The sequence below is a fragment of the Rattus rattus genome, chromosome 2, assembly GCF_011064425.1.
Source record: "Rattus rattus isolate New Zealand chromosome 2, Rrattus_CSIRO_v1, whole genome shotgun sequence".
In the NCBI taxonomy this organism is placed as follows: Eukaryota; Metazoa; Chordata; class Mammalia; order Rodentia; family Muridae; genus Rattus; species Rattus rattus.
In genome coordinates, this window is record NC_046155.1 from 3,553,726 (window position 1) to 3,566,806 (window position 13,081).

At 50.7% G+C, this 13,081-nt stretch overlaps 1 protein-coding gene across 4 annotated transcripts; it reads right to left on the reverse strand.

Moving 5' to 3' along the window:
- Window positions 1-1,582: 1,582 nt before the first annotated feature.
- On the reverse strand, window positions 1,583-7,334 carry Cabp2 (calcium binding protein 2). 4 transcript variants are annotated; one of them, XM_032895305.1, is made up of 7 exons: window positions 7,229-7,334; window positions 5,983-6,190; window positions 3,901-3,931; window positions 3,117-3,251; window positions 2,427-2,536; window positions 2,163-2,310; window positions 1,583-1,629 (listed from the first exon to the last, which is right to left on the reverse strand). In XM_032895305.1, the coding sequence occupies exons 2-7, from the start codon at window positions 6,142-6,144 to the stop codon at window positions 1,604-1,606; spliced, it is 612 nt and encodes a 203-aa protein (XP_032751196.1). In that variant the 5' UTR covers window positions 6,145-6,190; window positions 7,229-7,334; the 3' UTR covers window positions 1,583-1,603. The 4 variants fall into 4 exon arrangements, with proteins under 4 accessions (XP_032751196.1, XP_032751195.1, XP_032751194.1 ...); XM_032895304.1 differs by having other exon boundaries at window positions 7,214-7,334; XM_032895303.1 differs by lacking the exon at window positions 7,229-7,334 and adding an exon at window positions 7,091-7,132.
- Between the last annotated feature and the right edge of the window lie 5,747 nt (window positions 7,335-13,081).

Below are 13,081 nucleotides of genomic sequence, written 5' to 3' on the forward strand. Positions count from 1 at the left end.
TTTGAGGCAGCTAGGGTGAGGGAGTTGAGCCCATGCCCACAGTGACAATACTATTCCAACAAGGCCACACCTTCTTATCCTGCCACTCCCTGGGCCAAGCATATGCAAACCACACACCCTAAAACTTGCTATGTAGACCAGGCTGGCCTCAAACACAGATTTTTCTGCCTCTGTCTCCTGAGTGCTGAGATTAAAGGCATGCACTACCGTAGCCAGCTCCCTCTTATTTCTCAAGACATGGTCTCTCTGTGTATTGGCAAGACTGGCTGGTATCAATATTGTGAACCACCACACCATCTGCCCTTTCTTCCCATTTTGAGTCAGGATCTCACTATGTGGCTGAGGCTAGCCTCAAACTCTTGATCTGTGCCTTAGTGTTCTGAGACTGGGGTTACGAGGACGTGTCACTGCCTACTGTCTCTGCCTGCGTCTTGTCTTGGCCTTCCTAGCTTCTAGACATGAGAGTGTTAAATTAGAATGTTTCTACTTTACTTAGTCTGAGGCACTTTGTTACAAAAGTGGGAGTGGGTAGAGGCCCGTGTAGAACCAGGGCTGTAAAGGCTCTGTGTGTGGAGATGTGAGTCTCTAGTAGAGTGGAGGTGTAGGTTAGGTTAGGGATACTTGTAAAGAAAAAGGACAGCAGCTGGTTAGGGAAGGAGTCCCTGATTCCTGCTAGGCGGGTCCTACCCTCTATGCTAAAAGGCTCACCAGCATAGACTGTCCATTAGAGGGGCCTTGAAATGGGCAGGGCTGGCCAATCCTGTTCCCTCTCACTGTGCTCAGGAATTACTGGGGGCTCCCAGAGGAAAGAAGTCCTAGCTCTAAGACTGATGTGCTTCCTGGGGAGCCCTTCTGCCAGCTAGCGCCTTCCTGGATGCTGAAGGCTGAGCTCTGAGCAGTGCCCCTCCCAGGCTGGAGCAGGAGTACATGTGACAGAGCAGAGAGAAGGACTCTGTCCTGGAAATAAATTTCAAAGACCAGGAGGAGCCCTGGTGTGTGTGTGTGTGTGTGTGTGTGTGTGTGTGTGTGTGTGTGTGTGTGTGTGTGTGTGTAGCAGTTCAAAGATGTCTTTTTTGTTGTTCGTGTTTTCTTTTTGGGGAGGGGAGGAGGGGGTCAGAGACAGGTTTCACCATGTAGCCCTGGCTGTCCTAGAGCTTGTTCTGTAGATAAAGCCATCCTTGAACTCACAGAGCTCCAACTGTCTCTACCTCCAGAGTGCTGGGATAAAAGGCAAGCACCATCATGCCCAGCTCAGAGATATCTTTTGGCACTTGCTTTGGGTTGGATCCAGAGAGGAAGAAGAGGGAATCTCCACCCTCTGGCGCTCACAGTTGAGGTGACTTGTAGTTAGCCCAGTTCCAGGACTAACTTTTGGGGTCAGAGACCACCCTTTCAGGATGAGTGGAATATACAAGCTGGGAGCTGCTTTATTGCTACAGAACCAGGACGAGATATGGGGTGATGACAGGCGAGGACACTGTGCCCAGGCAGGGATGGGGAGGAGATGCACAGTCCTGAGCACAGTGACCTTCAAGAACATATAGGGTCCTCTGCAGTTCGGAGGCTGGGATCCTCCGGGCGTGTCCACTGCTGCTACACAGGCTCACCGAGACATCATCCGAACAAATTCTGCTGGGACAAACCAAGGTTTTAGGTCGACCCTCCTGATCCCATTAGAGATGAGGCAGCTCTGCCTGCCCCAGGGTGGGCTAAAGGATGCTTGAGGAGACCTTCAAAGGCATCCGTGTATCAGGCAGGAGGGGCCTCAGTTGCCCAGATTACAGTCTTGGTTCTCCCTGTTTCCTTTCCCCAAGTAAGCACTTTTGCTTTCCTGAGAACTGACTTGAATTTCTTCCCTCACCAGTAGGGAGTATGACATCCCTCCCTCCTTGACCCTCCATGATAACTGGGAACTGCTTAGAAACAGTGGTCCTCAACCTACCTAATGCTGCAACCCTTTAATATAGTCCCTGATGTTGTGGTGACCCCAACCACCAAATTATTTCGTTGTTACCTTGTAACTATAACTTTTGCTATTGTTATGAACCGTCATGGGAATATTTGATATGCAGGGTAGCTGATATTCAGTCACAACCCACAGGTTGAGGACCACTGGTTTAGAATCCTGGAGGGCACGTGTGGCTAAGCAGAGGAAGTGTTACCTTCAAAGTCAACCAGGCCATCTCCATTGAGGTCAATGTCTTGGAGTATCTCATCTACTTCCCGTTGGCTGAGGCGTTCCCCCAACAGAGCCTTGAGGGCTGCCCGGAGCTCCCCTACGCTGATGCAGCCATCCCCATTGGTGTCAAACTGTGGCAGCATTGATGGTGGCATGGGATCAAAGACTGAGCCCTGAACCCACTCAGCCTTCAGTCCCTGCCCCATAGTCTCACCCACCCTCTCCTCCCCCTCCACCCCAGGTGCACCTCCCGGAAAGCGTCTCGAAGCTCCCTCACGCCAATCATGTCTGCCGTCTCTGCCAGCAGCTTGGGACCCATCAGCTCCACAAAATCTTCAAAATCCACCTTCCCACCACCTGAGGGTACATCCATCCATTAGAGACCCCAGCCTAGCACCTGACCTATGTTCCCCAACCCACTGCCTTCCTTTGACCCCTGGCCCCTTCCTTCATGGCATTAGCTGGTCTGTCCTTCCTCGGTGCCAACAACTGCATCGTCGTCAGCAGCTCCTGTGGGAATTGTCCTCAGCTAGGCTCTGTTCGTAGTTTGTGTGTTTTCTCTGTGGAGCCCTGACTGTCCTGGGACATGCTCTGTAGACCAGGATGGCTTCAGAATCAGAGATCTGCCTGCCTCCCAAGTGCTGGGACTAAAGGCATGTGTCACCAGTCAGCTGGGCTCTTAAGACACAGGTTCTTGGTTTCCCTGAGCCCCTGCTGTGTGACTCTAGACAAGTACTTCACCTCTCTGAGCTTTAGTCTCTTTATTGGTGAATGGGGATCATGTCATCCTCCCTGCTCTCCCAGCAGGTTCGCAGGCTCTCCCTTTAATGTCAACTATATCCTGGGCTCTTGGAACAGACCACGCAGCTACCTCAGGGCTGGGCCAGGGCTGGGCCAGGGCTGGGGCCTCAGGCTCGGGTGGGTCTGAAGCACGTACTGATTTGCTGTGATATCTCAATGAGTTCCATCTCCGTGGGCATGTAGCCCAGAGTCCGCATGCAGGCACCCAGCTCCCGGTAGCCAATGTAGCCATCCCGGTCTCGGTCAAACTCCTGGAAGGCGACCTGCAGTTCTGCCAGACAGAGTGAGGTTAGTCCCTTCCTAAGTCCGCCCTCCTGGCTGCCAGCTGGGGCCAGCCCATCTTTCCCTTTGGCTCTAATTCCCTCTTGTGGCTAAACCTCAGTTCCTATTTGTTACCCCAGGGCCTTTGCACGTGTGGTATTAAAATTCTGTTCTCTCATCAAAACGTAAGAAGCATCTAGTTGTGTTAATCTCTCTTCTAGGAGATTAAAAAGGTAGGAGAAGGCGGGAGGGGAGAAGGGACAGAAAAGCTACTAGGAAGAGCTCCCTGCCCATTTCTTCCTGGCCAGCTCATTCTTAGGTTTTCCTAAGAGTGCTCTACCCAGCAGTGGCTGTAGCTGTCTCCAGAAGGTGGGGGCCTATCTACCTGGTTAGCAGGATTTCAGCAAGGGACAAGGCTCACATGGGCATCCAGGAAGTGTCAGCCAGATGAACAAATATGAAAGCAGCCCTTGACCAGTGTGGTCACTGAGACCAACGGGGTTGGCAAAGAAGGGAGGATTTGCCACCTCTCCCTGCCCAGTCTCATCTCCATGGCCTTCTCGCTCCTCCTGGACCTTGCAGAGGCCCTAGCCCCAAGCCTCTTCTTGTAATCCCCATCCCACACCCCACCTCAGCTGCCCCCTCCCTGACCCCTTTACCTTCGATCTCTTCTGGTCTCAGCTCTCGGTTCTGCAGAGTACACAGATGGTTAGGAGTTTCTTGGCCCACATGTCTCCGGGTTTCTCATCCAGCCTGCCCCACAGTGTACCCAAGGCCTGTGCCTTATTCTACCCAGTCCTGTTCAGCTGTCTGGGTGTCTTAGGGATCCCTTTTCCCTGCAACCTGCCAGAGGACCCCTGTCCCCACAGTCTGCTGAGGTATAGAGCTCCTCTTAACAGAGGTAGATCCCAGGGTCAGACAGAACCTCATATTCTACCCAGCTGGCCTCAACGTCACTGCAGGTCTGCCTTGCCCCTGACCCTCTCCTGAGGACTGTCCCACCTCTCTAGTCAGAAATAGAAAACACTTCCTTTCTATTTCTGTAGTACTGGAGACGGAACCCTGAGCTTGTTACAAGCAAGCACTCCACCACCGGGCTGCACCCCCAACTCTTAGGTGGCTGTTTCTTGGGTTTCTACCCAACCCCATGCCTGGCCTAGGGGTTCCCCGAGCTCTGCCCCACCCCTAGGGTTGCACGTCTTTCCTCTGACATCCTCTCTAGCCTTCACGCCTGCTTGGGAGTGATGAGGCTAAGGGACCAGAGCAGCAGGCAGGCAGAAGAGTGACCGTACATACGAGCTGGGTAGCGGCGATGCTGGGTCGGAGGAAGATGCATGCTGGCCCCACCAGGCTGCCGAGCACTGAGTAGCCCTGTGTCCCCTCCTGCTCCTCAGCTCTGGGGCCAGGGCTGGGGCGGGAGCCCCCTAGGGGGGATCCAGGCCACTGCCAGCGTTCCTGTGGCAAAGTCAGCCATGAGCTGGAGCAATGCCCTCGTAGCCAGGTCTCCTGTAGCCCCTCTCCAGCCCTCACCAGCTGCTCCTCGCTCTGGAGCCCAGCACCTGACAGAGGGGGAGGGGCCTCTAGGTACACAAGACCCAGCTCCAGGCTGGAAGAGTTCACTCCTAACTGCCCAGTTGAGTAAACTAAAGCACAGAAGAGGTGATGGCCTTGGCCAGCTCACTGTGGTAGAACAAGACCTGGCCTCTAGCTCTGGTCACTCTGGTCAAGGCTGAGAGAGTCAAGCCTGCACAGAATGGGTAGCTGGCCTAGCGACTTAGCAGGGGAGACCTAGGCAAGCCTGGGGAAGTCCAGGAAAACATCTCCTTCAAAGAAGGCATACCGATCTCCCCTCCATCTCCTCTGGAGCCAATCTTTAACCCAGCCCAATACCACCACATCTCTGGGTACTATCTGCCCAAGGCATGGGGTCACCCAGGTTTCTGGCCTTATGTCTCCCCTTCACCTTCCTACCTTAGACCCCCGGTGCCAGGGCCGCTTGGCACAGTTCCCCATGGGTCTCTGAACCATGCCAGGTCCTGAGTCCTGGGAGGATGCTGTGGATTCTGCCAGCCCCCTGCTGTTTCCAGAGACAGCCTGGGAGCACTGGAGAGGATTTTCCTGGGGTTTTGTGGGCAAGATCAGGAGCGGGTGGGCAGGCGGGGAGCCCTGGGCCTGGGGCTTGGGCCCTAATCCAATCCGGGATTATCTCTGAGTATCTCTGTGAGTGTGTGTGTGGGTTTACTCAGAGGAAAGGCCCCCTGGAAGGCACAGTCTCCCAGATCTTCCTCAGGAACAGTCTTCTGAACAGTGTACCCCCCTCCAACCAACCCGTCTCTCAGCCTTGCACTAATCTCCCCCAGTCAGCACCTTCAGAAGCATGCTTGGATCCCTCCAGAAGAAGCACCCGGTGCTTGTGCCAGCTGGATTCTCAACTCCTAGTGTGGCAACTGGGGACTGGAGGATGAAGTCCTCGGAGAGAGAGAGAACCTACCTGCTTTTATTTCCGCCCAGTCTGAAGTTCCCGTGCACGCCTGTCTAACCCTGTATCCATTCAGAGCTGGACATAGTGCATGGAGGGCCAACTCTGGGTACCAATCCCTCAGTGTCAACAGAGGTGGCATATGGGTTCTCTAACTTCTCCTGACCACTCTGGTCACCTATATGTGGGTTTGGTTCTGGGTGTGTTTTATAGCCAGCTGAGTCTTGGGGTCCCTTGGTAAAGAACAGTCTGTGTCCCTTACCTGTCCGTAGGCAGCCTGCACCTGGGCTTCCAGCTCACGGAGGAGGGCCCGTCTGCGGGCAGTAGGGCTGGCTATGTCTTGGCTGGGTCCTGCGGTGCCTGTGGATGGACTGGAGTCCCCTTCAGGGAGGCTGCCATCTGCTGGGCCCTCGGGTAGGGCCATGGGTATAGGCGTGGTACCTTTTCTGTCCCAGCTGGGTCTCCTCAACCTGTAGGTAAGTGGCCCAGTGCGAGCTGTGGCTATGTTTCGTTTCTGGCTCTGGGCTTAGGAGAGCCCAGCTTCTCTAAGGTCACTACTGTCTTCCATTGGTGCTCCCTCAGTCCGTCTTTGAACTCTTCACCTTCCTCCTAGAGCACTCCCAACCTTCACAGGAGCACAGACTACACCCTGGGCTCCTCACTGACTCAGGTGGCCAGGCTCCCAAGCTGGCTGGTCTCCTTCGGCCCCATGTCCTGCCTGCACCTCTCTGGCTGGTGTCCCAGTGTGTTCTTCTTGCTCCATGTCCTGCTCGCTCTCCATCTGCTTTGGCCTTTGCTCCCATCTCTGTCTTGGTAGAGCAGTGTTCTCACGACCCTCAGGCCCTCTCGGTCTCTCTGTTCTCCTCAGTTTCCCTCTGTGCCTTAACCTCTCTCTGTCCCCCTCAGCCCCTCTCTGTCTCTGTCTCTGTCTCTCTGTCCCTGTCTCTCTGTCTGCATCTGTCTGTCCGTCTGTCTGTCTGTTTCTCTGTGTGTATATGTGTATGTGTCTGTTTCTCTGTGTGTATATGTGTATGTCTCTGTCTGTCTGTCTGTCTCTTTCTCTCTGTGTGTATATATGTCTGCCTCTCTCTCTCTCTCTCTCTCTCTCTCTCTCTCTCTCTCTCTCTCTCTCTCTCTCCCCTCTCTCCCTCCTCCCTCCTCTCTCCTCTCTCCTCTCTCTCTCTCTCTCTCTCTCTCTCTCTCTCTCTCTCTCTCTCTGCCCTTTCACTGTTTCCCAGGGGCTCTTTCTCAGTTCACTCTGTCTGTTTGCCCTTCCTCCTCCTCCACCATTCACTTTCCCAGGACAGCTCCAAGATTCTGGGGAAGTATGCCACCCGCGCCTCTCTTTCCCACCTGAAGCCCCGGGATACCTTTGTTTCCACCTCTGCTTCCCCACCTCCCGAGTGAACCACCCTGACCTGTAAGCTTTTCTCAAGGAACAAGGGTAACGGTGCCCCTTGCCCCTTGCCCCTTGCCACACCCCAGCCACTCACCACGCAGCTGCTTACTCTCACTTCCAGAATGAGGTCAGCTATGGCCTGCTGGCCTGCTGTGGGCCCCTCATGATTTATTCACATGCCCTCTGCACCAGCCTTTGTCTCAGGGAACAAGATCCCGTGCATGCCATGCCTGCCATCTGAGCTAGTGACTACCGTCGACTCAGTGACCAGCGTGCAAACCTCAAGGCTGGGAGGGAGAGTGGGGCGAAGGCGGGGCCTCCATCTCCCTTGGAGAGTGCTTGCCTAGCATACAGAAAGGCCCTGGGCTTTAATAAACTGGACGTAGTGTTGTGGACCTGTAAAATACCCAGAGGTAGAAGAATCAAAAGTTCAAGGTCATCCTTAGCTACATAGTGAGTTCCAGACCAGTCTGGGTTATAAAAGAAACCCTAGGGTGGATTTTAGTCCCAGGCCAGCAGCAGGGACCACGCAACAGACCCCACCTTCTCTGAAGACTTCAGCCTCAAGTGCATCTAACCAGGCAAGGGCCACCAAGCAGTCTGTCTGTACTTGGGAACACCCACCCAGGCAGGTGGGAGGAAGGCTCTGCTCGTTCTGCTGATGTTAAGTAGCCCTGTATGAGGCTGACAGTCATCAACAGTGATCTGGTAGAGCCCTGGAACCCTCAAGTAACACCGGGCAGAGCCCTTGGGAGGTAGGGGAGAGCATCAGTGGCCTCTATAGAAAGTATGGACAAGAAGATGGGGCACCAGAAGAGGGTGGAGTTGGCTGAGTGCCAGTTCTGAACCCTCTGCCTGGGAGCAGACGACCAGCCTCACGTCTAAACCTTTTGACGTGGTAGGGCATCACCTTCGGCAGTGTAGGATTACAGTCAGTGAGAAAATACGGGACGGTCCCACAGGTTGTCTGTCAGCAGGAGGACTTGCTGTGCTTGGGGATGAGATAAGGTGACTGTGGAGTGGGTGGCATTCACGAGGAGGGGACAGGCTGAACACACCTGAAGAAAGCTCCGAGATCTGGGACAGGCAAGACTGAAAGCTGTGTGAACCCTGGGCAGGCGGTCGGGGGCGGGAAGGGTTCTTGGTTATTGTTCACAGGACTTAGCATGTGGCCTTCTTCAGCCGCTCTGCACCAGGCAGGGACATCCTCAAACACAGTCCCCTGAAAGCATATTCTCTTATGTTCTGCGAGGTCTTAGAGGGGACCGACAGGGCTGGGTCCCCTGGGAAAGTACTTTACCTTCTGACCTTCTTTTCATTTTTTCCCTGGTACTGGGGATTGATCCCTGGGCCTCATACATGCTAGGTAAACACTCCACTCGTGCGCTACATCTCCACCCCTTTCTCTTTTCTCTCTCTTTTTCTTTTCTTTTTTCCTTTCCTCTTGTCAAGTAGCCAAGTAGCTGGGAACATAGGCATGAACAGTCATGAGTTCATCGATCTGTCTGAAAAAAAAACAAACGAAAACGGAGGTTAACCTTGTATTTCTCTCTAGGAAGGTAGGAAGTAATGAGAAATGCCTGTCTCAAAGTATAGTCCAAGGTGGTTAGAGAAATAATTAGTCAAAAGTTAGTAGGCAAAGGTTTCCCATGAGGACAAAGGCATCGTCTCCTGGCTGGAAGCCCCTCCTGGCTTGCATCTCAGTGTCCTGGAAAGCTCATCTTGGTGTTTTCAATTAACTCATAATGACTTAGCCAAACAGGTTCAAGCCCTGGTGTCCAGGGTTGAGAATCAATAGATCAGGGAACACTGGGCAGATGCCCTCAGGAGACAAGAGGTGGTGGCCTCTACAGAGGGGGTTGGTGACAAGAGGGTGGGGTTGGCAAGAGTGTCAACTCCAAGGTCTCCAGGTCTGAGTGCAGGAGATTAGCCTTCTGGAACCTTCTGTCTGTCAGGATCAGAAGCTTTGGCAGTGGTAGAAGGACGGCTGGCTGGACAACAGGATAGGCTGGATGAGTAGCTAGCTGAAAGGGTAGATAATGAGATAAGTGGATAGAAGAAGGGGTGGATGGATGGACAAGAGGTTAATGGATGGATGGTTGGGTTGGTGGAGGGGAAATTGAATAGCATGGATAGATGAATGGGTAAGTAGACTATCTGGTCTAGCCAAATGTTGGTAAGTGGATAGATGGATTGCTTAGAGAGATATTGGAAGGGTTAATGAAAAGATGGATGACTAAGCTGGTGAAGGTTAATTGGGTGGGTAGATTAGTATGTGGGCGCTTTGGTGGACTGATGTGTAGTGGGTGCACATAATGCTTGCATTCTAATGTTAGTATGGGTCCCCCAAAACTGTTTGCCCCAAAGACAAAAGAGTCTGCAAGTAAGACAGTGAGCGACCCTGCCCCCAGTTAGTGCTGATTGGTAAATAAAATGCCGGCAGCCAATAGTTGGAAAGAAAAGACATAAATGGGATTTAGGTTTCCTGGGCTTGGGACCATGAGGAAGGAGCAAGGGGGAGAGAGCCACCACGCCTTAGAAAAGTGTGTAGGAGAGAGACAAGAGCTGCCATGGGTAGAGAAGCAAGGAGAGCACCCTGGGCTCTGTGCCAAGAGAACGTGGTCCAGGGGGCTGACCAATTGGAGTTAAGAGCAGCCAAGATGGGATATAGACATTAGTAAGTAGTAACTCGGAGTTATTGATAGGAGGTAGATTCTAACAGCATGGAGGGCAGGCAATTACCCAGCTCAGTCTAGAAAGGGTGTGCGTGTGTGTGTGTGTGTGTGTGTGTGTGTGTGTGTGTGTGTGTGTATGTGTGTCTCATTCAGAAACATAGCCATTGAGGTGGCTTGTGCCAGGTTTTATTAAAATATTCCAACTGCACTAATGGTTGAGTATTTGTTGGATGGATAAATGACTGAATAGAAGGAAAGACAAATGGATGGAGGTAGGGAGAGGGCAGGTGCAGGAATATTTTAAAAATATTTATTTTATTTTATTTTGTGTATAGGTATTTTGCCTGCATGCATATTACATTTTTGGTTGTGAGCCTAGCCTTTAACGGCTGAGCCATCTCTCCAGCCCATGCATGAATATTACAGACAATTGTGAGCTGCCATAAGGATGTTAGGAATTGAACCCGAGTCCTCTAGAGGCGTGGCCGGTGCCCTTGCCTGCTGAGCCATCTCTTCAGTCACAGGTGCAGAATCTTATACCCCCACCCCCTTTTTGGATATGGTCGCACTCTGTAGCCTAAGCTGGCCTAGAACTCACTGTGTAACCCAGATTGGTCAGTAAAGATGCCTCAAATTCATGGCAACCCTCTTGCTTTGGCCTTTTCAGTGCTGAACGTGCAGGCATGAGCCCCAATGCCTGAGTTATAGTCTCCGTTGTAATAAATAAAACTACTTAATTGGGGTTTCTATCCCACCTTAGATCATTCAGTTCCCAGATAAAAGACACAAAACTTTTATATTTATAATAAGTTTAGACAGCACTAGAACTGGGCAGATATTAACCCTCTACGCTATTTTGTCTACTTCCCTGTTAAATAACCCCAAGATATCACTTGTCACCTGGGCTGCTCTCACTCTGACAGGCCCTCGTGATCTGTTTGTTCTCCTGATCCCTTAACTCCATGGCACCTTTCTCTCTCTCCCTTGTGGTCTCTGCTTCACATCCCACTCCTGGGAACCAAAGCCCACCTACTTACCTCTCTTCTGCCCAGCTACAGGCTGGGGCATCTTCACTGACCAATCAGGGATAGCTTGGGGGACAAGGTTACATACCATCACTTGGTATATGAGTATCTCCTTGTCTCTGGGGGCAACCAGACCTTGGGAGCCCATACCTAGTATTACAATATGACACCGAGCAGAAGGCCATTTCAGGAAGGTCACCCGCTAGCCTTAGCCTCTCCAGGTGACATCAGCCCACCCCATTGAGCAGATTCTCTGCAGATCAACAACATGGCTTTTGTGTGTGCATGTGTGTGTGATGTTTATATAAATGTCTTTTGTTGAGACAGGATAACTCACTGGTCTGCAACTCACCAAGAATAGCTAACACACCCCAAGGGACCCGATGTCTCTGCCTTGCGCTGGGATTAAGGTTACATGCCAACATGACCAGCATCTTTTACCTCAGTTCTGGAGGTCAAACTCTGGTCCTCGTCCTTACACCACAAGCACTTTACCAATTTTGCCATCTTTCTAGTCAGGGTTATATTGTTTATAAAGCATGACTTAGGGTGGAAACCATAGCTACAAAGGTATTCCCTAATCATTTATTGACACTAATCAACACATGACTAAAGATATGTCTGTCATTCCCTGACTTTCAAATGCAACACCTCTGATGACAAAGATAATGTCATCTCTGTCAGAAGTCTTCAAGGAGAGGCTAAGGTTAGTGGATGACTTTCCTGAAGTGGTTACCTGTTGTTTGTTTTTGTTTTATTTTATTTTTGGCACGGTCTGAGATGGATGAACTCTTGGAGGTAAGACCCGAGAGACTTCGTCTCAGGATTGATTTTTGCTAGTGATATGCCTTTTCTGCCATTATTAAACTCACAAAACAATTCCTGGGCATTAGTCCACCCCTCAGGCAGATTTTCTGCAGATCAACAAAGATGTACTACTGTCTTGTGGTGATGCTATGCAGACAAATAGATGGCTTCTTAATTCCTAATAGTGATCCTATAGAATTCCTAGAATTATACAGATAATTTTGGGCCCTCTGTAATATGAAAACTGCAATTGGGACTCTGCAAGCCTTCATATGTCATAATTTAATTGCACGAAGATAGAAAGTAGGCGTGTAACAGATTTAGGATTAAGGATAACGATCTTTAGGCTGTAAACTATTATCCGATAACTGAAGGCCATAAACTGAGAATGAATCATTTACTGTAGGTGCAAGGACAGAAGATAAAATATTGACTGGATTTATCTATACAAAACTTCAGTACTAATGAGACACGAGGCAGATGATAAGCCTCTTGACAGAAACGTGCTAACTTAGATTGATAGTCTTAGATTCTCAATGAACCTGTGGGGCTAGAGACAGATATGAATGTTTACTTAGATAGCCAGCCTTAATGGAAACGCATGTGACACCGCTGCTGTAACTCCCTATTCATTTATAATTTGAATTTATGCTTGCATTTTTGTGAACTTCTGAAAACAGAGACTCGGAATACCATGCGATCTATTCTCCTAAAAACATTAAGTAGGCAGGAGGAGAACAGACGAGAAGCAGAGTAGAAGGGAAATAGAAACAGAAGAGATAGCAAAATAGAGCTGGGGAGAAAGAGAAGAGAGACAGCGGAGTACAACAGAGCTGGGTTGCTGAGGAGAGAGGCAAAGTCAGGTGGAGCACAGAACAGGGCAGGAGCACACAGCAGCAGCAGGCTTCTTACCAGGACAGGATAGAACAGGCTTCTTACCCACAAGGACCAAGGACGGGGCTCTTTTCTAACAGACTCGGCTTCTTTCTTTCATTTAGCAATAGGAAGATAGGAGCTTTTTCTTTCTCTATGCAATGAAGGTCGGAGCTTATTTTTCATCCAGAATGAGTGAGTTCTTTCTACACTGGTGCTTGGGCTTTTGTTCTGACGTGTGTGTGTGTGTGTGTGTGTGTGTGTGTGTGTGTGTGTGTGTGTATACTTACTTACATATATATACTTGACGGTAAGTGTAGATGTGTATGTGTAAGTATTTAAGTTGATGGGACAGATTGTTGGGCCCAACAAAAAGGTGCACATATGTATGGATGTCTGTATGAATGTAAGAATGTTTCTATGCATATTTGCTTGTGTGAAAGTTTTTCTTTCTGTGGGAGTGACTTTCTTCTCCTGGTTCAATAAAAGTTAATTGCTCCAAGCCTCCCTCCTCCTGGCCAGTGAGAGGCAAGGCTTCCAAGTGAGAAAGGAGCCCTAGCAACTAATCCTTTACTTAACCCC

What these genes read in the sequence shown, in the direction of transcription:
- Cabp2 (XM_032895302.1), bottom strand. Translation starts at nt 5,269, where the DNA reads ATGGTTCAGAGACCCATGGGGAACTGTGCCAAGCGGCCCTGGCACCGG. An exon ending in GAGACCAGAAGAGATCGAAG is followed by an intron (nt 3,252 to 3,900) that starts GTAAAGGGGTCA and finishes TCTGTCTGGCAG; the next exon opens with AACTGCAGGTCGCCTTCCAG. An exon ending in TGAGATATCACAGCAAATCA is followed by an intron (nt 2,537 to 3,116) that starts GTACGTGCTTCA and finishes ATGTACCCTCAG; the next exon opens with GTGGTGGGAAGGTGGATTTT.